At 35.5% G+C, this 27,333-nt stretch overlaps 1 protein-coding gene across 11 annotated transcripts in view; it reads right to left on the reverse strand.

Moving 5' to 3' along the window:
- TBL1XR1 (TBL1X/Y related 1) overlaps positions 1–27,333 on the reverse strand; it is a 167,548-nt gene that overhangs the window by 40,477 nt on the left and 99,738 nt on the right. For 4 of the 11 annotated variants that reach the window (XM_037525118.2, XM_037525123.2, XM_054700382.1 and 1 more), the window contains one exon: positions 2,370–2,472. The exons of 2 other annotated variants lie outside the window; for them this stretch is intronic. In XM_037525118.2, coding sequence (XP_037381015.1) covers positions 2,370–2,427 — 58 coding nt within the window. In that variant the 5' untranslated portion in view covers positions 2,428–2,472. Of the gene's footprint in view, positions 1–2,369; positions 2,473–13,927; positions 14,052–22,875; positions 23,029–27,333 lie in introns of all 11 variants that reach the window. 5 more of the 11 variants (XM_054700381.1, XM_054700379.1, XM_054700380.1 and 2 more) reach the window with 3 other exon arrangements.

Here is a 27,333-nt window from a genome sequence, read left to right on the forward strand (position 1 = left end):
AAACACCATTTTCATTCCAGATACTGTGAACATGCTACATAACTGCTGTCAACTTTCTTGTTCAGTTCTAATTGTCCTACAACTAACAGAGACCAGTGGCTCTCAAATGATATTACGCCTAAAAATCACCTGGGGCATTTAAAAATGCAGATTCCTTGGTCCCACTCACCACTAAGTGATTATGACACTAGTGGTTAGAGGGTATAACTACAGAACACTGCGATACACAGCTCTAAAAGTTACGGCAAGTTGCATTCCTAGAAAAACTGCCATAAATCAAAATGTCATCAGTTAAGTTTCATTTTCCCCTATAAATCATACCATAAATAGGAAGTTACAAATTTTACATGGGGTTGGCATTCATATTTTAAGAGATGTGGCTTAACAATGTATTATATCGCCAGTACCACTGTGAAGTATAAAGCTTTCTAAATACTAAACAAGCACAACTAAGAACACAGTAAATAACAAAATTAAGATGATAAATATCAGTCTAACAAGCAAATCTTTTTTTAAAAAATGTAAAAAAAAATTCTTTATTTTCACAGCAACTTAAAACAGAATACAGAAGGCTTTTCTCTGAGAACATAAGCAATTTTAAGAAGACTTTTGATAATATTTAATCACTGGATACGCTTTCAAACATTAATCTAGAAAATCACTTTATTGCCCCTTATTCTCATTGTTTTCATGTAGCAACATAAAACATTACTTTGCGGACTTCTGTCTGAAAACAAGAAAATTTGAGTGTTACCATCTCTAACTTCACTATGTGCTGTTTTGCCTCAGCATGGGCAGAACTACAGGATACTGCTGAGTTATTCAAAGGCTTCTGACCTCCACAAACAGTAATTTCACATGATACAATCTGAATATTGGGTTATTGGAAAGGTCATGACTCATTTTTGCTTGAAAACACATAGGAAAAATATGGCAAGACTTTTCCGACAACCCAAGGGTTGCCTTTACAATAGACCTACAAATCATTACAATGTATTACCACTGATACTTTGGTTTAGTGTCCAAAGCCTCTGAGTTCTGGCTTAAATGGAGCTCAGATTCAAAAGCAGAAAGTAAAGTTTGTTTTGACTCAACAATTTCTTTACATTTTGGCCAAAGGTACAACAGAACAGTATCTACTAATCATGAGTTTACATGTTATAAATGAATTGATCACCAGTCTTTTCACTTTACTAGTAATTTTATATCTCATTTGAAATATTCTATGAAAGTCCTCTTTGGGATCTATCTTCGATATCAGTTTACAGTTTAAAACAAAACAAAACAAAACAAAAAGATACATTACTTTCAAAGCTTTATAACAAGTTATTCAGTATTGGCTGGATACTTTAGTTTATTCCTTTTTCCCTCCCTGCCCTTGTTTGACATCATCATTTTTTGAGTTGTTCCAGGTCAGAGAAGCAATGATGATGCTTGGGAATAGAAAACCCCTGTCCAAGACACCAACTGGAAACATCTTGGAAGACAGTGAGATCTAACATTTCTTCCCTCCACTTTCACAAGTAACTAACAAAATGAATCCTCTTTATACTCTTTATATAAAATGAATCCTCTTTATACCTTACCTTATTGTTGAAACATTCCAATAACTTTAAGGCATAATTTCTGGAATTCAACCTCTTCAGCACGTTAATTTTTTAACCACCAAATTATTCCATGTGAATCTGCATTTACCATTATAGTCAACCCTTTTCCACCATCCTTTGCCCCACTTAAGTTTTCCCTCTTCTACCTTTAACATTTTCTCTTGTAGTTTCCCTTCAGTTTTATGCCTCTATCTCTTAATCTGTTCAGAAAACTTGGATGAACAATGATTTATTTATTACAAAAGACTTTCAGTGGTTTACATTTATTGATCACCCCACAATAAATACTGTAATATAACTCAAGTCAAAGACACATTTAAATCAACTGGGATAATACTTATAAATGCATTCTGGAAAAAAAAAAGTTGACTTAGCTACTGAAATGTTAACTGCAATCAAAAACAGTAAACATGTAGCTGAAGATTCTGAATATACATTATCAAACTGATGGCATCTGAAATTTTATATGTTCCTACAAGCCATGCGCAATAATCTCACTTCATAACAAATTATAAAAATGATCTTTGAACAGTGGAAGTCAAACCATTTCTTACAAATATTTTCCTGAGATGATTCCAACATATTTGAAAGAGTCAGAGAGTTAAACCATGCAGAAACACATAGCTTTAAAATGGCAGTCCAGACATTAAAGAAACATACAAAGTTCAACAGTTTGGACTGGTACAAATTTCAAGTGCAAAAAAGGTTATTTTGAGAATATTAAAATAATTTGAGGCCTATTTACTTTATAAAAGTACTCACCTGACTCTTGCAAGTATCTATATACCAAGAAGTTGACCTCATCACTGCTTATACTCATCTTTATTCCCACTTAAACCATGAGGTCACAACACAGGATATAACCCTAAAAATAAAACAAAGTCAATTAAGTATTTTCTCAATAAAATATTTTAATACAAAATGTAAACAATGTTGTAAAAACCATTTGATTGTATTAAATGATGTAAAATGAAGGTTCTTTACTGTCTAATAAAAAGCCCTAACAAATAAAGTTACTTCCCAACTGTTAGTAATAGAGTATACAACCAAAACAAGGCTGGGTTTTTTTTTCTGCAAGATAACATTTTGGCAAAATTTATAGAAGGATTTTAGCATCATATTTTAGTGATTATATCAAATAGCAGAAAAAGTTGTTCCCTTTTTTCTCTTTATTGAAACATGATACATTTTATTAGGATATTATTTATTTAGGAAATGACTGGTTTTAGAATGGATCGGTATGACCCAACTACATTGGTTTTATCTGCATGATACGGCAGTATTTGTATTTTCTCAGTACCTAGTCTGCAGTGTTCAAAAAGTCCTGTATAAGGTTGGAACACAGGTTTTCAAAACTCAAATGATACTCTTACTGGATATACTTACACCTTGAAAAAGGGCTGGGAGGGCAGGAGATGAAACAGATAAAACATAAATATATCAAATTTATATTTATCCATTCTCACATTACAGAAATAAATTAAAGAAGTCAGCAAACTTCTGTAAGGAGTCAAGCAGTAAATATATTAGGCTTTACTAGTCTTCACCTGTCACAACCAATCTGTACTTGCAGCAGCAACAGTATGTAAACAAATGTGACTGTGTTCCGATAAAACTTCATTTATAGACAATGAAATCTAAATTTCATGTATTATTGTCTCATAAAATACATTTCTTTTGATGCACTTAAAAAAATAATAATAATAATTCGTGCTTAGCTGTGATCTGTATAAAAGATTAGTGGGCAGGATTTGACCCAAAGACTAGTTTGCTGGTCCCTTATTTAAGAATGTGCATACTGCCATCTATTCAGCACAAAAAGGTATGTAACAGTAACAGGTTTATGATGATTGTCCTGACACTTCATGGGACTCTTTATGATGCAGAGTTAACAGTATATTTTAAAATGACAAATTAACAAGCATGTGATTAGGCTGCTATGTGACAAGAACGTTAATGCCCTAAGTTGGAGGAAAAGATTTGACTAGGCATTCAACCTTCTAAGAAAGGAAGACAAAGGAAGTAGTAACAATTTCCCAATGAACACACACACAGAGGAACCCAAACTAAATTCGGTAATCTAGGAATACATTATATTAGAGAAAGTTTTGCTGGTGTCTGGACTTGAAGATAGACAGGAGAGTGAAAATATAAATGTTAGGGGGAGGAAAAGGGAACAGAACTAAGTCAGTGAGCAGTTGAGTGTTACTGGAAGGGTTGAGTCAGGAGAGAATCAAGAAGTAAGGCTTGAAACATAGGCAAAAACCATATTCTGAGGGGACCTTTAAAGCACCACATAAAAGAAACAAACACACTGAAAGGTTCAGAGGAGGGTATAGAAAATGACCAAATTTACATTCAAAAAACTTCATTCTGGCTCTAATTTGAAGACTAGCCTAGGAGGAAACTAGACAGGAATAAAGGAGACAAGTTATTAGGATGTTGCAGTAGGATAAAATCTGGACTATGGCATTGGAGGATAGAAGTACTAGGATTCCAAAGACACTGAGGAAGTAAAGTAGAGGGTGACTGGACACAGAATTGAGGGAAAGGGACGAATCAAAGGTTTCTTTCAGTACATCTGGAAAGATGGTACTGGAAAATGATGGGATTAAAGTAACAACTATCTTCATATAAAACAAAAAGCACCAACCCCAAAAATTAACTCAAAGAGTACAATAAATCATCTGAATATATGATATACACTTAACAAAATGAGAAAGGTAACTATTCCTTTGATGATTTTGATTCAAGACAACTTGTCTAGATATAAACTGATGCATGCAAACTTTGGAGGATATTTTGCTCAATTTTATAGCGACTCATGGTAATGTGTAAGTACTCAACAGTCAGTTTTGGAAGTGTTGAACTGAAGAATTTAAAAAACAATTAATTCTATCCATTATAATATTAAAAGAGAGCAAATCATAATTTGACCAATCATGGGTATGTTTGAACTACTAGTCACTATTTGACTAACAGGACTTCTCAAAATGAGACAGGCTAGATGGAATCCAAGCGAACAGAGTGACAAAGAAAACAGAACTAGTATTCTTTTCTCCTCTAATATATCATTCAGTCCATCTCTCAAATCAAGAACTCTGGTACTAAAGCGCCTAAGATACAAAGGTTTCAACAACACCTGGTGCTGCTATGGAAAGGTCCCAACATGTCCAAGATAAAGCAATGATAAGTAAAGCTTCAGCATCACTTAAATGAATTCTAGGACAAAGAAAAAGACAAACCAAAATGATATAAATTATTGTTTATAAAAATTCCTGTAATTACTACATATTGCTACTACTTTTTAAGTTGTAGCAAAAAAATACCAAACAGAGCAGGAGCAGCAAAGGTCTTACCTGCTCAAATAGTCATGAACTGATGTATTCTACTCACCATAAGTGCTATAACAGTCAAGCAATTAAAAAAATAAAGTTTTTAAGGGAAAAGTTTAAGTTGTTCAAATTTTCTAAGTATTATTCCAGTGCCAATCCTACTTAATGTAGCCTTTACATTCTTGGAAAGAACCTTACTGATTTCCCTTCCACCAAATATACTCCCAAGATGGGCAAAGCACTATGTTGAGAGTTAGGAGAAGACAGAGTAAAGAAGGATGTCCCAAGTCCTGCAGAATTCAGTTTTCCAGAGAAGAGAAACATACAAACAAATGTGCCTTTGGGTTAAAAAAAAGGAAAAAAAAAAAAAAGGTAAATATAATGTAATCCTACACTAGAGGTTTCAGTACAGATACAATAAAACCACACAGAGTCTGAGTTTTATCAATGATCAAAGATACTTAATTTTGGAAAAGGACTGGCATGAAATTAATCCATTTAATTCTAACATCAAAGACACCTAAAAAAGAATAGGGTTGGGGGGAAAGGGGGTAATATTAAGGGCCTTCTTATTTGAAAACCTCACTGTTTACTTTCAAAAAACCTTAAAAGTCCCAGTGTCAATGAGCAAAAAGAGAGGAAACACTGTCACTAGGGGTTCCTATGGTGTTGAAGAACTGGTCCATTTTGGTTTATTTATAGAATCAGTCAAGGTGGGTTCTCTTTAATGTCATGGAAAGAAGACCAGATACTCAAAATCTAGAAAATCCGTTTTCAGAAGCCTTGCCACTTAAATCCTCCATCTCACCCCAACTCATACCCCCTGCCCTCCCAATCATTCAAAACAACAATCTTTAAATAAGATCACAAAACGACGACACATGTATCCACTCTACACCATCCAGGTTTCAGGCCAGGTGAAGGTCACTATGTATGAAACAAGGCCTGCCTTCAAGGAACTGATGAACTATTAAAATGAACAAGATATTCAAAATAAGTTAACACACTAAAAAACAAAGGATTTATATGCATACTCTGTAGGGTAAAAGACATCAGGCTTTTCTGCCCTCCCACCATCAGGATAGATAATGGATCCCTGTGGTCCTGAATGCATGCCTGATGGCGGGCACCTGGAATATGGTGTGGGCCTAGGTAGATGGGATTCACCTGGGCTGAGACTGGGTTTTTAAGGGCGGCGTCACGGGGACACCAGCAGAAGCCAAAAGAGAAGCCAAGAAAGAAGCAGCAGAAGCAGAGAGAGAAGCAGAGAATGCTGGAGAGCCCGGATAGAGTGAAGACTTGCTGGGGGTTGGGAGGCCTGCCAGCCTCCCGGTCCCCCAGCACCTCTGCCTGCCATATGCCTGGTGAACCCCAATAAAAGACCTGCAAAACCCCTGAGGACTCCAGAACTCCTCTTTACCCGGTCTGCATGGGATCCTAGAAAACCTGCTCAGTGACCATTCCTGCTCCTCACAACTTCCATTTGAACAATTGGCGTAAGTCGGCAAGATGATCCATGCAGACGGGTATGGAGCCCTCCGAAGACCTGGAGGGACTAAGGAGTAACAGACTGTGTTTGCCTGTGATGACGCTGGAGGCATCATGGTGGCACAGGAGATAGACAAGGTCCAGGAGCTACAGGACGAGACCTGGCGTGAAGGAGATGCCTGAGAGGACCAGCCAATGAACGACCCCCGAGAGGACCAGCCAACGACCCCCAAGGCAGCAAGAATTGTCGGGGAAGAGAGGACCGTGATTCGGAGCTCGCCAGTGCTGATGGAAAGGCCTAATGGACTTGGACTGATGAACTTGGACTGACAATCCCGCCAGAAGGCGGAGGACCTTGGCAGGTTATGTTTTTTTGAGAATCTGGGAGTGTCCAGCGGGCCTTGATGGCCAAAAGCAGCCTGTGTATGTCCAGCAGCTAGGCAGAGGAGAAAAGCCAACTGAGAAGGCAAAAGCTGGTGCTGATGCTGAGTTTGGGAAGCCCTGAGTGGCTGCTAAGCACTAAGTAAGCTGAGGAAGGCCAGTGAGTCTTGTAAAATCACCTGTAGGTGATGCCCTGCTCGTTGTCGAGTGAGGGTGAGGAGCTGAGGAACCCGGTCCTTGGGGGATGGGTGGGGAACGTGGCTTGGGGTGGAGCCCAAGCCGAATGTAGTAGAGTTTGGATTCCCGACCCACGTGCTTGTGCAGTGGGTTGACCTGAGTGCAGGGGTCTGCGAGTCGCATGGGTGGCCATGAAGGCCGAATGTTGGAGCGACTGCAGACAGAAACCCTGAGGGTTGGCGATTACCCCCAACAGAATAGAAAAGTCAATCCCAGAGTGAGTGCCTCCTGGGGGTGGATGCTGTGTGTGCCTTGTAGCCGAGACTACAGCCAGAGAAGGCCAGGAAGCCTGACAGCTCCTGGTGTGTTACAGTAGATGCCGTGAGTGGTTCCCCTCCCTCGTATGAGCAGTGCCTTCGGCAGCAGATTTGGTGACTCGTCTGCTGGTACCAATAATTGTCTTTTGCCACTAGGTTGGGCCCTGCCTGGACTTACTTGTGTTCTGTTATATTTTGTTGTTATATTGTGATGTATTTGTTTTTGTGGGCCATGGCTGCATTGTTTGTTCGCTAAGAAAAATTGTATATATGTAGATTGTATGGCAGAAAACCCTGAGGGGGTGGACTGTAGGGTAAGGTAAAAGATATCAGGCTTTTCTGCCCTCCCGCCATCAGGATAGATGATGGATCCTTGTGATCCTGAATGCATGCCTGATGGCGGGCACCTGGAATAGGGTGTGGGCCTAGGTAGATGTGATTTAACTGGGCTGAGACTGGGCTTTTAAAGGCGGCGTCACGGGGACGCCAGCAGAAGCCGAAAGAGAAGCCAAGAAAGCAGCAGAAGCAGAGAGAGAAGCAGAGAGAGCCCGGATAGAGTGAAGACTTGCTGGGGGTTGGGAGGCCTGCCAGCCTCCCGGCCCCCCAGCACCCCTGCCTGCCATATGCCTGGTGAACCCCAATAAAAGACCTGCAAAAGCCACAAAGGACTCTGACTCCTCCTTTACCCGGTCTGCTGGATCATAGAAAACCTGCACTGTGTCCATTCCTGCTGCTACACTGTCAGATCATATTTATTCTTAAATTCTAAAAAAAATTTAATAACTGTCCTTTTCTTACCCTCTCAGAAACAGCTGGTAAACTCCAGAGCTTTATTTGAGCTTTTTGCCTGTAATCCCATCAATTACAGGCAATCAACTACTTAATTCAGCTATATTAAAGTAACCCAAAGTAAATACAAAATTTATCTTACTATTTAGCCAAGTGTTTATATTTAAAAGTGCATTTAATATTTCAAATGTTCATATGAAGTATTTCACTTCAAGACTTTATAGAAAATAATTAAGCAAATACTATAAAACAGGATTGCAGAAGCAATTCAGTGACATTTAATGGAACATGTACACCATTTTTAGCATCACAAAATTGAGTTCAACATATATGCACTGGACAATAACTTCCAAATATTTAATAATCCCTGCAGTTTCTTCAACACATGTCAGCACTATTTTTAATTTGGACTCAAACAGAACAGATAACATTTTTTAATGATCTCATTCCTGGGAGCATGCTAGGTCTAACTATGATCCTGGATATCACACTGCTTTAAATTTAAATGGGGGGGTGGGGAGGGCACAGGACACAGCAAAAGTTAGAGACTCACAGAAACAAATTTTCTTCAATTTCAATCTGCCTACAATACACTCTTAAGAGATCTGGAACTCTCCTGCATAATCCCAAGTCAAATGCATAACTGAAATTATTTTTTTTACAAAAATAATTTTGTCCAAATGTATATTGATATTACATTATCCCATAATAGATATATTAATTCAATTTTAGTTTGTTTCAACAATTAGATGACTCTTAATTTTCATTGTTTTAGGACTCCTAAAAAATACGCTTAAAGTTGTTTTTTTTTAATAGGTGTGCATTTATGAGTATTTCTCAGGATCAGGAAAAGTCCCTATAAGTAAATAACTGGATGAAAGTAACTGGAAATACTAAAAGGACTGAATTTATGACCCTTGCAGCTCAAACATTAGGAAAAGGTCAACTTCATTAACAATCAAAACATTCTGGCCATAACATCTGCAAAGATTTGTAAGATTGTTAAGTATATTAACACTGTAACAAAATAGGAAATGTTTCTTCAAATATATCTACAAATATAACCATAGCTGTTTAAAAGTTTTTAAAAAGAACAATATCAAAAGCTGCTAATAGGGATTTGTAACTATTGTTTTTTGTTTTTTTTTTTAATTTATTATTTATTATTATTATTTTTTTTTTATACAAGCACTGGGTACAGTCAGAAGTGCAGGAGGGTGAGAGAATTCACCAGAGCCAGAACTATTGTTTTTATGTAGGCTAATTATTGCCAAATAATGCAACCTTGGACATTTTGTGTGATGTTTCTAAATAAATATTAGTGAGTGACAGGGGCCCAAGCTGACTGATATTATTAGCACTGGTATATTGTTGGTTGGGACTCCATCTAGAACAGAGGATGACTTGGGTTGCTCTGAAATCTGCAACTCATACACAGACTAATTAACAAGATGCAGAAAACTGGCTTGCTTCTTGCAGCATCCACTCCCAGTCTGAAAAAAGATATCACTATCTTCCATTTGAAGAATTATTCCATTCTCATCTTGTAGTTTATGATACTCTGGACCTCTTAGTTCAAAGGAATATGCTTAAGCCAACCAGCAAATTACTGTCATTGGCCCCTTACCAAATGGTGTTATCTTCTGGGAAATGGGTCCTTAGGTGAGTTCATAGTTGTATGAACATTGTAGAGTACAATTAAACAAATCTAGATGGTATAGCCTACACACCTTGGCTACACAGGATCACTCCACCCCACATTACACATCTCACTCCTCTGCCCCAACTCAATCACTACCAGCAAGTGAAATACCAGTAGTCATTTGATGCTTTCTATGAAAGACAATCTCCTCCATCCAGAAAAGAATGCATACGCAATAAGGACACTATGTGAAGCCTGGGATGCAATATGTATCACTGAGGTTAGGGCAGAGATATTAGAGAAACAAAGATCAAATTACAGAGACAGAAAAAATTACATCCTTACTGCATCAAATATTTATTGAGCAACTACATCAAGTTTTATCTTAAGCTAGTTTATTACTGTAATTTAGTTTAAAATGTCTAACTTTTTGAAATTTGTCAAATTTCAAATGTAACCTTGGATATTCTGTGTGACCAGGAGAGGGTCAACAAGTAGGGGAACTAATCCAAGAAATACTTTAAAACTAGAAAATAACTGAAATGTTAGTACTATATAGTTGGAAAAACAATGGAGGAGGGAGGAGACAAATTATTTTCCAGTTGTTTCCAGACTGGACAAAATAAAAAACTGCCCACAGGAATGGTGTATGTCAAGAGAGTCTGGTCCTCTCAGTAACTGTACTTTATATATTCTGAACTAGAGGTAAAAAGGGAAAGACATCTCAGCAGGAACATTTCATAGTAGTTATAATATTCACAGTTCATGAAAAGTGGGTATATCGCGTTCTGTTTCCCTCATTTAGGAAGGTCAAATTTTCAGTTTCTTATATTATTCTGGAGTGATAAACCATACAAATGCTGATAAGGTACCATTGAGTCTAGGGGAAAAGAGTCATCAATAAAAAATAAACCCCTACCAGGCCTCCCCGGTGGCGCAGCGGTTGAGCGCTGGGTTGCAAAGCTGCCCGCAGCCTCTGAAGCGCTGGTTCGATCCCCGGCTGCTCCCAGGCCACCGGAGGAGGGTCCCACATGGCGCGCAGACCTCTCCTGCCGCCCACTGCTCCCCTCAGCAGTGTACTTCGGTCCTTCTGCCTGCTCTGCTCCCCGCTCTGACTCTGGTGAATTCTCTCACCCTCCCGCGCTTCTGACTGTACCCAGTGCTTATATGAATGTATGTATAAATCAATCAATCAATACATCTTAAAAAAAAATAAACCCCTACCATGGACATGCAATTGACAAAGCCTATTAAGAGAAAAATGCACTAAGCCAAAATTTTTCTGACCTATTTATTTACTCAATCAAAACTTTGGTTGAGCACTTCCAAAGTGCTAGGCACTATGACAGGTGTTAGAGACATAGCTAAACGAAGTAAACCAGACTCAGACCTTGTAACTTTACAGGCTGTCAGGAAAAAGACAACGAATTCCAACTCAGATAAGGAAAAACAAAAAAAAAACCAGAATCTTGTAAGAAAATATATCCTGAAACTAAGGGTCCAGGTAGGTGAAGGACATAAAATGCACATGGCTTACAGAGTTCGATCATAGGCAAGAGCTAATTTTCCTTTTAACTCAAAATTTCTAAAGTAAATCAAGTCACTTTGGTTACTATCTGTATACACACAGTTTCCCATAAATTTAAATGTTACGGAAAATGAAGCAGAAGTATATTCTCATTTATTGGGTAACTGCTACATGCTGTATGTACAGACACACACACACACACACACAGACACACACACACAGTGGGGGGGGGGAGAATGTGTGAGCATACACTAGCCAAGCGCTAAGCCTTGTATACATGATTTTATTTCCTCTTCAGTATTAATTTCTATCCCTTTAATTTAAGAGCACTGAAATATGAGAACAACATTTCAACATGTAGATCTATCTATTCAGAAATGTTATTAAGGAATTAAGTGGACTTTGTCTCATGTAGAAAAACTCCACAAAAAAATACAGTATGAAATATACAAAGTAAAATAATATGATTATAAAAAATTCTTAGTACTGAAAGATCCTAGGAAATTGCTACTTCTGAGCCATCACGTGTTGCCAAGCATCCACATACAGTGCAGGCTGTCACTGAACTGTTTTACATGGACTGTGTTGTGAATGGTAGTCCTAAATGATCAGCCAGCCTTCTACAGACACTACAATACCATGCTAATAAAATAAGATTCTGAAGTCATTAAAATAATGTATCAAAATTATTTTTTGTTGGGCTCGAGTTCTTAATCTGCTATGAAGCAAACAGCAGCAGCCATGCTACCTCCACTAGGTGATCATAGGAAATGTCAAATTATTCATCTAAATCCCAAACAAACTGCCAAAATACCTAACTATAGCAACAGCAACAATAACGAGAGAGAGAGAGAGAGAGAGAGAGAGAGAGAGAGAGAGAGAGAGAGAGAGAGAGAGAGAGAGAAGGAGGAGGAGGAGGAGGAATAAAACAGGAGAGAAGTTAAATCAATGTACTATTAGCCAAGTCATGGTGGTTCTACCATTTCATTGGTTGAACTGTGTCCCTCTAGAATTCACATGTTGAAGCCCTAACCTCAGGACTCAGAATGTAAATTTATTTGGAGAGAGGGCCTTTACGTAGGTGACTTAGTTAAAATGAGGTCAGTAGAATAGTACAAGGAGAAACTAAACCTGCTAGTATCTTGATCTTGGGCTTCCAAAAGTGGGAGGAAATAAAGCAACTTAACACACCTGTTCTATAATCTGCCCATCCCGCCAATGTCTATTCTCTCCAGTTCACCCATGAAATACTCTCAGGAACAGCATTACTCATAATTTTCCCACTTTATTAAAAATAATCATTAAAATCCTACCCATGGTATGTATAAACACTTTTGTGCGTACAAAATTTGGTAAAATACAGACCATATATTTCAAGACTTAGCTTTGAAGTTTTTGGTACTATAGCATAAAACATGTATAATATACATTCCCAACTTTTATAATGCTACATCTTAAGAGGTTTCACAAAACTTTATTATACTAAATGAAATCTGTTTACCATTAGTTTTATAAGCTGTAAAGTACAATGTTATGATTCAGAATCAATCTCAAGGAGGAACAATAAGCTTTAAATTAAACACATATTTTAGCTTATTTTAGTGTAATACTAATCAAACTATAAAGAAAACTACACAACAAAATCAAATTACCTAGCTGATTTCTTAAAGCTTTAATGGCAAACAAAAGCATATTTACTTTATATGCATTAGCCTTCAACTACAGTTTGTCAAACATTTTAAGAATATGTTTTCATGGTTGCCTATAGTAGTTAAGCCCAAAAAGAAGTAAAGCAATCTGTTTCCTTACAATAAACAAAAATTCTACCTCTAAACATTATAAAGTAAGTTTAAGCTCTATTTTTTTTTTAAAGATTTATTTATTTATTTATACAAGCACTGGGTATAGTCAGAAGTGTGGGAGGGTGAGAGAATTCACCAGAGCCAGAGTGGAGAGAAGAGCAGGCAGACAGACGAAATACACTGCTGAGGGGAGCAGCGGGCGGCAGGAGAGGTGTGCGCACCGCACCATGTGGGACCCTCACCCGGTGGCCGGGGATCGAACCGGCGCTGCAGAGGCTGAGGGCAGCTTCGCAACCCAGCACTCAACTGCTGCGCCACCAGGGAGGCCCATAAGTTCTATTTTTAAAAAACCCTATCTCATGCAATAATTTATTCACACCATTAAAAAAAGAGAAAATATCCTTTTAAAAGAAATGACTAGCTTTATGCGTAATTTGTTTTATATAGGTATTTTTAAGGGTATATTTAATAATTCAAATGTAATGTGTCCCAGTAAAATGTCTACATCATTTCTCATCCCAAGAAGAAATTGGGAGGGGAAAAAAAGAGGTGAATAAGATAGCTTGTTATGAGAAAGTAGCATGTACTGGCATTGATTTTTTACCTTCCAAATTTGGCATGTGAACACTTTGAGTAGTTTTCTTAATAGACTCTGCCCAGCAATGTGTACAATGTACATAAAGGCTAATATATTTCTTTTTAACAGAGATAGACAGTTTTTGTGCTGTGATAAATTCTTCTTTTGGTTATTGTTTTATTTTCAGATTAATGGTTACCAACATTCAAAAGTTGGTTAATCTTACAAAATTAAAGTATGATTATAACATAAAATGGATAAACTTCTAAATTTCTTTTCCTTACCCTTTTCATTGGAATCCAGAGCACTCAGGTGAATTACAGATAACATGACAGAGAAATAAGATCTCAGGTAGTCTATATGATGTATACAAATGATGTGAGTCTTCTAGGTCTCTGTTTTCTTCATCTATAAAACAAGAAAACTGAACTAGATGGTCTCTTTGACTTCTAAACTTTAATGATTTGAGTCAGTACAAATAAGGTATTACACAAATTGAAAGAGAAAACCAGATCATATGATCATTTTTAATAGGGTTAAAAACATGTGTTAGAAAATTTAAAAAGCTGTCAGCTCTCAGATGGACATCTCCAGGAAATAAAAGGGACAAATAAGGAGGCCACGTCATTAAGCTATATTAAAATATATACTAATGATGCTCACTAGGACAAACTATCCTTTATAAAACATTGACTTATATAAAGAAATAGGCAAATGGTATACCAAACTAATGACTCAGTAGTAACTGAAACATCTAATATCAGATACTTGTTTCAACTGTGAAATGTACCAGAGGTGGGGGGTGGAGGGGTAGTTTGACTGTAATCTACAACCCGTGTGTCAAATCCAACACATCACCTACTTTTTTGAACAGCCTGTAATACCGTGTGGTTTTAACCAAACACAGAATGATTCTACAAAACATTTGCCAATGATTTTCTGGCAGAAAGCACTAAGTTTAAATCCCAATTAGGAAATTTTAAGAGCTTCAGCAAAATACTCTAGATCAGGGACAGTAAAGTAGCATTCAATATACTATGAGTCAACTTTGATTTAAATTGAACCAACACCAGTGATAGTCCATTTTCTTTTTAAACCCAAAAAGGTCTCTAAATGAGCTGTCTCATAATCTACTTCGTGTAAATTGAACTTCATTTTCCCAAAGATATGAGTTGGTTACTTACACAGAGGTTTTCTAAGATCTGTTTAAAATGTAAAACTACATAATTCAAAGGGGCACTCAATAAACATGTGGTGAGATATTGAATAAATTATAGCCAAAGTATACTGACACATAATAAGGACAAGAAATTAAAACACTAAGGAAACAGATGAGGAGCCTCCCTGGTGGCACAAGGGTTAAGATGCAACCTATGAAGCTGTCCACAGCCTCTGCAGAACAAGTTCAATCCCCAGCTGACCAGGGAGCAACCCACATGGCGCAGCAGACCTCTCCTGACTAGCCTAATGCTCCCCTCAGCAGTGTACTTAGGTCAGTCTGCCTGTTCTGTTTCCCACTCTGTCTCTGGTGAATCCTCTCACCCCGACCCCCGCACCTCTGACCTGTACCCCATCTCTTGTATGCATAAATAAATAAATCCTTAAAAAGAAAAAAAAAAGAAAACAGATGATAGGGTATATTCCTGGGATAACTTTTCAACTGACCAGAAATTAGTCACAGGACGTAAGGTAAACCACTGTCAGTCTGAGAAAGAGAAAACTGGAAATGAATATAAGGTAAATAAAATTAATAAAAATAAAAATAAAGAAGCTAATTCTCCTTCACCAACAAGAGAAATTCCACATTTGCTCTAAGAGAAACCAGTATAGCAATGTAACAAAATTTTCTCAAACTTAGTCTGGTTTTGGAACTGACATGTTATGAGACTGGAACACAGTTAAAACATTAAAAGTATAATAACTGCCTGAATAGAGGGAAGCTAGGCTTTAAAATGAGATACTACAGGCAAAATAAGATGAGGGCAAGGTACAACAAATTTGTGCTGTTATATGTAAACACTACCTATAATAGCATTTATGAAAGTTTATCTGATAAAAAGGTATTCCTTGGTTCCTTGAAGGGGTAAAAAAAGTAAAGAGAACTGACTACTGAGCCCTAAGTAAATCAAAACATGTGGATGATTAAGTTATACTCCAATTTCTTTTCTAGAAGTCAAAAGTAAAAATGTACATAAGGTTGTTCGGGCAACAGAAGCATGGGCTAACTGTCCAAGTATGAAAAAAATAAATTATAAAAAAAATTAACATTCATACCAATTGGGCAACAAGTGCTTGTTCAAATAAAGTGAAGATGGCTTACATCAATTTTAATACTCAAATAAGACTAATAAATACATGTATATACACATCGCGCAACTCAGCTATTAGTAATGTAAAAGATAAAAGTCAAAAGAAGATGGAGTAAAAACTGATGGTAGTTATAAATGAAGTAGATTTACAAATTTTACTGAAAACTGGGGGATGAGAAAAACAGTTGACAGTACTGACATACAAATTTTTCTGTTTAAAAAAAAAAAAAAAAAAAAACAGAAAAGTACACATATGAATAACTCATGTGTACCACTCCACAATCACACTACTGTGTTCCTCTTTTGTAAATACTCTACCAAGTTAGTTATATATACTCTGTAACTGCAAAGAAAGAGTTTTAATAGCATCTTTTAAAAGATACTTCATTTCATAGTGAATATCCTTCACTGCTTAGGTTGTTCAAATTGCTGAAAACAAAAAAACAAAGTTATCTTTGTCAGATTGATAACAAGGTTTGATCAACTTTTATTTGAACATAGAAATTGGGTCTTAAATTGAGGTCTGTGGGTCTTTGGGGTTCCCAGTTTTAAAAGTCTTTAAAGTCAAAATTATTTTTATAGCATTACTGAGATATTTCTTAACTTTTTCACTGAATTTATACTTACACTGTTACATAGCAACAGTGGACTGACACCTTATTGTATTAGTTCTTACATTCTTCATAAATCTGAACTCAAAACTCCCCCACAAATATTCTTTACTGTAGAATTTCCTTGATAAAGCAGCAAAAAATCTTATTTTATTAAAATCTTAACCACCTGTTAAATACACGTTGTATAAAAACATTAAGTACACATAAAGTACTTCTGTTGAATACTAAAATAATAGCTGTCTCAAAGAAAGCAGTGAGCAACTGTTTGAATTCCAAACTGAACTAGCTACTTTTCATGGATCACCATTTTTACTTCAAAGAACTGAAAAATTATGGTTTTTCAGATTGACAATTTGGCAGGCATTTTCTTGCAAATGAACCGAGGATGTGACTTTAAAGAAAACAAACAGCATTTGTAGGGAAGCTTTAAGGAGAAAACTCACCATGAGTATGAGAGCTTCCCAATACTCAAAAGCTTCTCTAATGAGCTCAACAGTGCTATTAATGATTCTGATTTTTATACTGTCTAATAAACATATGGATGATGTGAATAACTCACTGAATAAGTATTTTCCCAATGATCAAGACAAAATTATCTATTAGGAAATGATCCAAAGTTCAAGAGAGACCAATGGTTTTTATTTTAACAATACAAAGAGTTCACTGATGCATTTTAGATTTTGCATTGAAACTATCCACTCTTATTTAGTGAAGTATCAAAAGAGTTATGGAAATTCACTTCAAAAATAAAGTTTTGTTTTGATTTGAAAAATCTGCAATTAAATCTTTGTAAGAACAGATTTTTTTTCATATATTTCATCTACAGCATTTCTCAATGTGACTGAGGAACAGATGCGAGAACGCAACTATCTTCTACTAAGCCAGAGATTACTAAAAATTTACAAAATCACAAAACAACACCATTTCCATGAAAACTTTTTTGTCTTAGAAAATGCCTATTTTTCATAAAAAGTTGCTTGTGTTTATATAACGAATGGGCTTATTAGGTTAAAATGCATTAGTAATATAAAATTCACAGTTCCAATTTCTGATGCAGCAAGTATAGATAGATTATAACCCACAAAAATAAAAGTCCTTTGGGGTAATTAATAAATTAAGAATGTAACAGACTACTAAAACCAAAATGTTTGCGATCTGCTAACATAAAAACTCCCTCCTGGCAATATTGGTGTGAATTTTTTGGGCAATATTCAAGAGTTTCCTGAGAAAACAGACCATTTAGGCCACAATACTGTTCAATCTGCAATAGGATCTAAATTTTTAATTTGCTTTGTTAGAGTCATGTTGGATTAAAATTAGGTTACCAGTAAATTTATAAGTAATAAACACAAAAAAGTATTCTTTTAAAAGTCATATATATCCTTATGCAAACTTTTAGTTTTAATAAAATATATGCAATCTACCAATTAAAACACAGGGAGTGAAAACTACCAATCATCTGTGACTACATCTCTGTAAATGGGACTTCTTTCCAGATACAGATATTTTCCCAAATTTCTAGAGCTGGCATTATGTGAAAAGCCAAGAGTTAGTTTCAACCTAGAGACAGCATGCACTCCCAGGATCTGGGGTGGTCAAGCTCCTTCCCTGGAAACTATTTTATACAGTTGTGAATTTTTTATATCATTCTTGCCTTTGCTCTATATGTTAGTATTATTTCAAGTTTTATGTGTCATTTGGTAGGTTATATTTGAACTCTGAGGACACACAAAATGTTTCCCACATAAATGAATGGTATTCTTTGCTTTAACCATTTCACTTAGGAAAATTATCATAGGAATTCTCTACTTTTGGATAGTAAACCTGTATATCCACTACATTCAATAATTTTGCTGAAATTCAGCTTGTCATTCATTCAACAAATATATGCCTAGCACTAGTCTAAGTCCTGAACGCTAAGAAAATAGAATTCCGTTAACATAAAAATGTTTTTTTAATAAAATTAATTTCCCCAATGTCACACACATTTACTGTATATTCAGCATCCAATTTCATAAGTTTACAAATGTTTAATTTACTATAACATGAAATTTTATAATTTACAAATAAATTATCAACATTTAAAATTTATTGGATGCATAACATTGATAAAAATGGTATTGTAAAGAACAGACTTTCATAGCCAAATTCCAGACTGTATCCCATTTCTTATCAAATTCTACTATAAAAAGCTACAAAAAGGGTGTGGAGGCTATAGTAAGGAAATACTACCACCACATACATTTCCCCTCTTATTGGTGAGGATTCGGACTGTCCCGTATGCTTACCCCATTTTGTCACTTGTGTTAAGTGATAAGTTTCCACAGAACTGTAATATGGTTAATTTTCCATGAGATAAAACATGAAGTTGGTCTCTGTCTTGTAGTTTTTATTTCCCAAAGAGAATACACTCAGGGCTATAAGCAAGGGTAGCCTTCCTTACATAAACACACACACAATCAACACAGTGCAGGGGCTTTGGCACTAGAAAAATCAATGCAATCATATATAGTCAATCTGCCAGCTACATGAGAAATAAATGGTGGTGGATACCTCAACAACAAATTTAAAATTCTTCAGTCAAATTTCCAGACTATCCCTAGATTATTTTCGAAATCTACCCCTGTAGACTCTGACAACATAAAAGAATGGATGAGATATAGGATGTATGGAGGAAATCGAGGGAAACAGAAGCACATCTATATTTAATAATAAAAACTAGCTCACACTCATTTTGCTACTTACTTATCAATAATTGCTATGATGATATATTAGAAGAAATTCAAACATAAGATGATAGGGTTCCTTTTTTTTTTTTTAATCATTGTATATAAGCCATTATCCTTTATTTAGGTATGAAAACCTAGGTCTGGGCAAAATTGCTGAGGAAATACAACTTTCCCTATGCACCTCTATCATATCTCTAGCATTCCTTTTCCCAGACTAGTCCCCTTACCACACTCTCTATTACTTAGCACTGTCCTACCAATGAAACTCTTTGCCTTAACAACTTACCCCACCTGCCCTGAAATGCACCTGGGACTTCACAGTCAAAACCAAGTGAGCCCATTGGCCCTGTCATACAGCACCTGTGCTCTAGGTTTCTACACTGGTCCCTACCACCACCAAAAACAAATTAAGTCTTTTCTAGAAGGGTCTTTCTTATAAAGGTAGATAACAAGCTTAAAAATCTGATAGAACAAAATATTAATAAATAATAATGGCTTAACTTTGCACTTTGCAGGGAACATATATTACAAACCAGAAATATACTTCCTTATGACAGAACTTCCCATATTTGAGTAAATTATCAAGTACCTTAAAGAAAATAACCATTGTCAACAGATGATTAGTGTTATTTTATTACAATACTAAATTTGATATAAGTGTAAAATTAGGCTTAGTTTTTATATAACACCTTAACTATAGAAAGGAAAAATTTACCTACTAATATCTAATGAGACAAATAGTTTTATATTGCTACAAAGAGGGACCAGATGATTTTATTTTTTTTTAAAGATTTATTTTTACCAATTGATTGATTGATTTATACATACATACATACAAACAAGCACTGGGTACAGTCAGAAGCGCGGGAGGGTGAGAGAATTCACCAGAGCCAGAGCGGGGAGCAGAGCAGGCAGAAGGACCGAAGTACACTGCTGAGGGGAGCAGCGGGCGGCAGAAGAGGTCTGCACGCCATGTGGGACCCTCCTCCGGTGGCTGGGGAGCAGCCCGGGGATCGAACCGGTGCTACAGAGGCTGAGGGCAGCTTCGCAACCCAGCACTCAACCGCTGCGCCACCGGGGAGGCCCCAGATGATTTTAAATGTGCTGTTTGTATTACTTTATTTTTAGACCATTATATACCCCTCCCCCCCACACACACAAAAAAACTTCATTAACTTTGTGATATTAAAAAAAGATATAAAGTGGGGCACCTGAAGAACACAATGTTTCAATCCTTCAATTTATCATTTCTAATACAATTGTGCAGGAAAATAGACAATGATTTGATTATGACTTGTATACCTCACAAAATGCAAATCTACTTCAACACAAAGGTAAATAAGATTTTCACTTACTTGCAACCTATGTAACACTAATATAACTTTCAAGGACCTACATGCACATGAATTAGAAAATTTTAAGATTTGGTGTTTTAATACAGACATCTTAGAGCAACTTTATAAATAATTTACTATATGAAGATGAATAGTTAGGCTAGCAAGAACAGAATATAATAAAATTTAACAAATGAAAAAAATCATGATAGGCAAAGGCATAAATGGGCTGGGGGAGGTGGGTATTACCTAGAGCTAATAAAAGATAAATAAACACAAAATTACGTCTAGGGGGAGGCAGGAAAATATATGACTAAGCTACATTTAGCTTAGCGGTTCTTCAAAATTTGATGCACATTAAAATGTCTGGGGAAATGTGAAAAGTCTTGATGTCCATGTCAAATTTCATACTAATTAAACCAGAATCTCTGGAGGCAGGAGTCAGACATTAGTATTGTTTAAAGATTCCCCGCTGAATACAAAGAATGGCAAATTTTGGTACCTCCCTTGTTTAGCCAACTATAAGTATTCTGGACAATTTATGCAAAAAATGTGATGATTTCAGATCATAAAGTAATTTCAAAATCTGTATGCCCTGCTTGCATCCATTTCCCAGATTTGCAGTAACAAACCAGGTGGTTTAAAAATAACAGAAATTTATGACAGTTCTAGAAGTTTGAAGTCTGAAATCAAGCAGTTGACAGGGCCATGGTCCTTCCAGTGCCTCTAGAAAAGGATCCTTATTATTTCCCTCTTCCAGATTCTGGTAGCCCCAGGCTACTTAGCTAGTGATGGTTTAACTCCAGCATTGCCTCCACCCTCACATGGCTGGCTGTCTTTCCCACTGGGTCTATATCTTCACATGGCATTCTTTGCGTGTGTGTCCACGCTAAGGCTTTTTTTTTTAATAAGGATACCAGGCATATTGGAATAGAGCCCAGCATAATAACTTTATCTTAATTATATCACCAAAGACCTTATTTACAAGTAATGTCACATTCACAAATACTAGGGATTACAAACTTTAATTTACATATTCACATTCACAAATACTAAGGATTAACATACTTCAATCCATACACTGAACTTTCAAAATTTTCCTACTGGTCCACCATAAAATTTAGTATTCTGTGGTTTAATGTAGAATCCCAGATTAGACAGAACTCAAGTATGCTGCACATTTTCAGAGTCTGAAAAATGGATCTGAAGGTATTGAAACAGCGCATCCATCGTCTTGTATCTATCTCCTCAACAGCTAAACTGATCCATTGTTAAACAATAAAGGTTAATATAATAAACTACTCTGAAGCTAGTTTCTTCTTACTTTAGCTGCCAAATTTCTATTTGAAAGTACTCCTTTCGCAAAGTAGAAAATTCCTTAGCCTGGCAATTAAGTCCATTCTAATATAGCAATAACTAGTTATGGCTCACATTTCTTCCAGGGCTCTTGAAATAATAATAAAGCCAAACGGAGTGAACTGTCAAACTATTTCACTATACTGACTTCCTAGGGCTACCCAAACAAAGTACCACAAATTAAGTGGCCTACAACAGAAATCTATTGTCTCATAGTTAGGAAGTCAGAAGTCCAAAAATCAAGGTACTGACAGGCAATACTCCCAAAGAGTTGTGGAAGGATGTGTTTCCAGGTTCTCTCTCCTAGCTTCCTTAGCTTGAGGACACATTACCTCTAATACCTTTTGATACTCTTTTCCCTCTGTGTCCAAATTTCCTTTTTGCAAGGATACCAAAACAGATAAGGACCCACCCTAAGGATCTCATTTTAATTTAAAGACCTCTATAAAAATCCTATTTCCAAATAAGGTTGGGCAGACGGAGGAGAGAAGAGATGGTCTGAACATCAAATGAATTTTGAAGGACACAATTCAACAGTTAACCGCTGCTAAGCTGAGAAAGCCCAGGATTAGTAAAAACAGATGCCATTATTTTACCTCTCAAAAGTGTAGATAGCGGGTATAGACATGGTCTAACAAAGCCTTTTTCCCATTTTTGTTTAGCTTAGTTGTCAGATAAGCCCATTAAATCAAAGTTCAAAGCAACATTAATTACAGTCGCTGTGATGGGCATCAATACACAGGGAACAAGTTACGGGACTTTATGTGGCTAAATGTACTACTGTTAAAATATAATCACTGTTTTGTTTTCTTGCCAAGTTATCAATCTCCACCGTTGGAATACCTATGCGACATGCTTTGACCAGTGGACTGAGTAGTTATGATACCCACCAGGTCCAATGATAGCTTTAAGAGGTATTCTAAGCATCTGCAAACTCTAATTTCTCTTTCCAAAGAATGAACATGTTTCCATGAGGTCTGCTCCAAGTTTCTGGACCTCCAAATGAGAAGACTCAGAACAGAGACACAGCCAACCCGCATTATCTGCAATATAAATAGAGAGTGAAAACCTCATCTTTATTTTCATGGTACTGCACTCCATTGGCTGGCTACAACTAGAGGACGTACAACAACATGTAGGGAATATGAGAAGTGAGAGGATGAATGTGTCACACATTCTAGAGGACAATTTTTCTTGATGGCAAATAAGTTTAATAATTCTACTTTTATTTAAAAATTCATTTGATGGAATTGAATGCAAAATGTTAAAATTATTTTAACATATGTAACACTGATGACATATTTCAATAAAATTCACACAATAAATCAAGCTTTAAAGCCTTATAATATTTAATTTAAATTGAAATATTATATAGGAATTCATAAACTATCTTTGATTACTAGAATACAAATTTTCTAGTTCTAATAATGTCTAGAAGCAATCAATGACAACCCATAGCAATGAACACTCAATACTTTGATGGTAAGTTACCAAATTCAAAAATATCAAAGTGAGATCATAGTTTCTGAATCAATGAAAAGAATCAGAATTCCTAGGAGGAATGGACAGTTTTTCAGGACTGAAGCAATAAGGATGCTATTAGCCACATCCAGAACAGGGGAGGTTCAACAGGGTAAATGAACCTATTTCTTCCAATAACAAGGAAAAGATTTATTTAGCAACTAAATGCAATGTGTAAGCCTTACTTGGATTCTGATTAAAACTATCTAAAAATATCATTTGAGAGATTAAAGAAATATTAACTCCCTTAACATCTTCTAGTTTCTCCTAAGACTCCTCTCTTTCCTGGACAACTGTAACATATGAAATTTATTAACCTTTCCTCTTTATTATATGAAAGGTGGGAAAATAGGTTAAGTATGAGGTAGTGAGTACAGACACAAGGCTACTTCATACTCAACTTGTATCCTAGTATTCCAAATCCTTACTTAGCTTAAAGATTCTGATTTGAATATGAAATTCTGGGTTTGATTTTTTTCTCTAGAAAGCAAACCACTCCAGAGAAAATGATTAGGTCTCAGTTCATCTAGACATATTCCAAAGGTTTTCATCATATACACAGCATTTACTATTAAATTGATGATCAATTTACTGTTTCTCAAGTACAAGTACAAATATTCTTCCTTCATCATAATGCAAATACATCCTAGGTGCTCAAAATGAAGTTTTAAAGAAACAAAACCATAAACCTTTTTCTTGTAGAAGCTCAAAAGGTATGTAGAGGGAAAAAAGGACACTGTTTATACCCAAAGATATCAACTTCAGAATCAATTTGGTTTACTATAAAAATACTAAGAATTTAGTCATAATCCTTTCTAAATAGTGAAATCATATGGTAACAGATACTCAATTTTTTTAAGCCAAATTATATAACTAAAAATCCCCTTTTGTATAATTCTCTGAGGAACTATAAGGGCAAAAATTGTCTTTTCAAAAAATTTAAATTCTGTTTGAGTCACTGATCTCAAAGCATTCAGTCTAAATTACAATGCTTAATGTTATCATAAAAGTCATTACTATTAACAAAAATGCTATGATGAAAAAGAAGATGTATTAAAGAATCATTTCACCCATTATATAAATTTGTAAGACTAAAAGTGTCCCCACAAGTAACACCTGTTTTCACTCTACTTCAAAGTCTCTCAGCCTTTTATATGTATTTTGCTACCCAAAACCCAAAATATGAATTACAGTAAGTACAACACAAATCAGGAGGAAAGTGCTATTTTAATTTTGGCCTGCTAAGAGAAAATAACCATTAATTGATACAACCTATAATATATAAAATATTAAGAGCCACAGGCTTCAGAGCGAAAATGAACAATGACATCCTGTTCTTGTTTGCGCAGATTAATTAAAACCCAAAGCATTTACATATAAATGTATAATCATTTTCCTCTATGTTTCTGGTTACTTGATGAGTCATTATTGAATTATATAGGACAGGGTTTAAGTTAATCATGATCAATAGGTAGATAGACTACTATCTACTGAAAATTAATGAAACATTCTTCAAAACTTATTATTTATATAAACTACTATTCTAAGGAAACACTGGGTTGTACTATATATAAGATAGGTGAGATTTTTCAAACACCACGGTGACTCAATATTCTAGGAATGACTACTTATTCATGTTCATTTAAAAAAGCAAGCTACTTGGGAGTAGACAATCCTATTTACGACTGTACTTGTTCATGAAATACATAGCACAATTCACAAAAAGCACTCAATTACCGTTTTTTGGAAAAAATTAAGTTCTTTGTTTTTAACCAATCAATAGTCTTTAAAACCAAAAACTAATCTTGACTGTTGCCAAAAACTCAATGTTCCTTCTAATTATTCCTGCATTAACCTCTACTACCTCTCAATTTCAATAACTTGTATCTCTATTTCTTTCTGACAAAACACTGGATATGAAGAAAAAGATCCACAGTCTAGTTTCTACTTACCAGTGGTCCTTTCTTCATGTAGTGGAGGTAAGTCACCTGGCAATGTTTTTAAAGAGATGTCATAAACTTTGTGGCAACCAAAAAAAGTCAAGTTCAACAAGTCAGAAGTACAGTCCAGGCAGTATATTATTCTAATCATTTCTCAGATCATGCGAACTATGACTTGCATCATACTTCTCTATCTTTAAATCTATAACTATAAAACAAGACAAACACATACATACACCTCTAGCTACCTCTTACTGTAAATTCCTTAAATCAGATTTACTCTGTTCCTAATTTAATAGGTTTTGGGGATCATCTCACCTTACTCAATACCCTCCGATCCAAAAATCATCCTTCTGTTCTTGCATTTTTATGCAGATTTACTGATCAGACAGTTCAATAATAAATGCTATGATCTTGACATTCAGCTTCAACCATCTTGCCCAACTCTCACTCTAGCACAGTAACTCATGTAATCCCCAATCCATAATGGTGTTTAAGATCATTTTGCCCCTCTGAGCCATTTGGCACTCATATTATGTTTTAAACTTTATTACTAAATTTTCCATTACTGGTTTTCAAAACCTTTAAATGCCCTAAAGAACACCAGCTCACCAAAAACTTACACTCAGGTGACCTCGCTTCATTAGTAGAAGTCATTATTAAAACTTCCTTGACTTTTGCTCAATTCAAAAATATTTTTATTTATCCTGTTATTTTGTGCTAATCCTCTGTAGTAGTACAAAAGAGTAAAAATGATCTCCAGCACAGAATCTTTTGGATCTTCTAGATATACCGTCATTAACAAAATTACTAGTCCCTTATAAGGAAATTTAAACCATAACTTATATAAACATTAGCAAGTGCCTAAAATAGAAATAAGAAAATACTCCATTTACAGAACCAAAAACAATTCAATACTTACAAAAATATTAACAAAAAAGGCACAGAATTTTTTTGACTAAAAACCAAAAATATTCTAAAGTTACAAAGATCTAACAAATAATGGAATGCTGTGCAGACCTGTATTACCACAAGTGATTGTCCATCTCTGAAAGGAAGTAAGGGTAGTTTTACTACAGAGAAATGTTTTACTACAGAGAAATTCCAGATGGATCTAATATTGAAGTATTTTAAATAAATGGGATATATGCATGTACATATACACATAAACTTCATCTACAGAAGTTAACAAAAAACCAAGCTTGCATGTCCAATCTAGAGAGCAGAAATAATCTTTTTAACCAAGACTAGAAATTCAAAAACTACATATGAAAAGATAGTTATACCTTACATAAAGATATACACATTTTATATAGATTAGCTACTTATCAATGAAATATGTTATTAAAGTAACAAAGTAAAATTACATTCATAAAATAGGTAAAAATTTAAGAAATCTAGAATGCCTATTTCTGGCAGGATGTTGGGTAAGTTATAGTTATTCTGGAAAACAATCTGGCAACCTCTGTCAAAAGTAAAAATATTAGAAACGAAGAATTTGCTAAGGGTATTGGGGATTTAAAATAGTCAAACAGTTACAAAGCCAACTGGTTCAACTAATACATACACTTTACCACCAAGAGAAATAAAAACACAAGTTCCTAAAGAATGCTTATTGTAGGAATATTGTTGTTAGTGGCACCAAAATAAAAAAGAATGAAAATCCAAAAAGAGAAAGTAATGGTCACTCAAAGGGGGAAAACCTATGGAGGACACGGAGTACATCATGAAAACCAGTAAATCAATATGATGAGGACAAAGAAAAAAGAGTCCACTACAAAACGTGTTAAGTACACTTATGCATTTAAGTAAAAGAACATGTGTACATACACAAAAGAACAAAAATATTTGTTATTGTTATACTTTTTAACTTACAGACTCGAAATA

The sequence above is a fragment of the Talpa occidentalis genome, unplaced genomic scaffold, assembly GCF_014898055.3.
Source record: "Talpa occidentalis isolate TD23 unplaced genomic scaffold, MPIMG_talOcc4v2.1 talOcc4.4, whole genome shotgun sequence".
NCBI classification, from domain to species: Eukaryota; Metazoa; Chordata; class Mammalia; order Eulipotyphla; family Talpidae; genus Talpa; species Talpa occidentalis.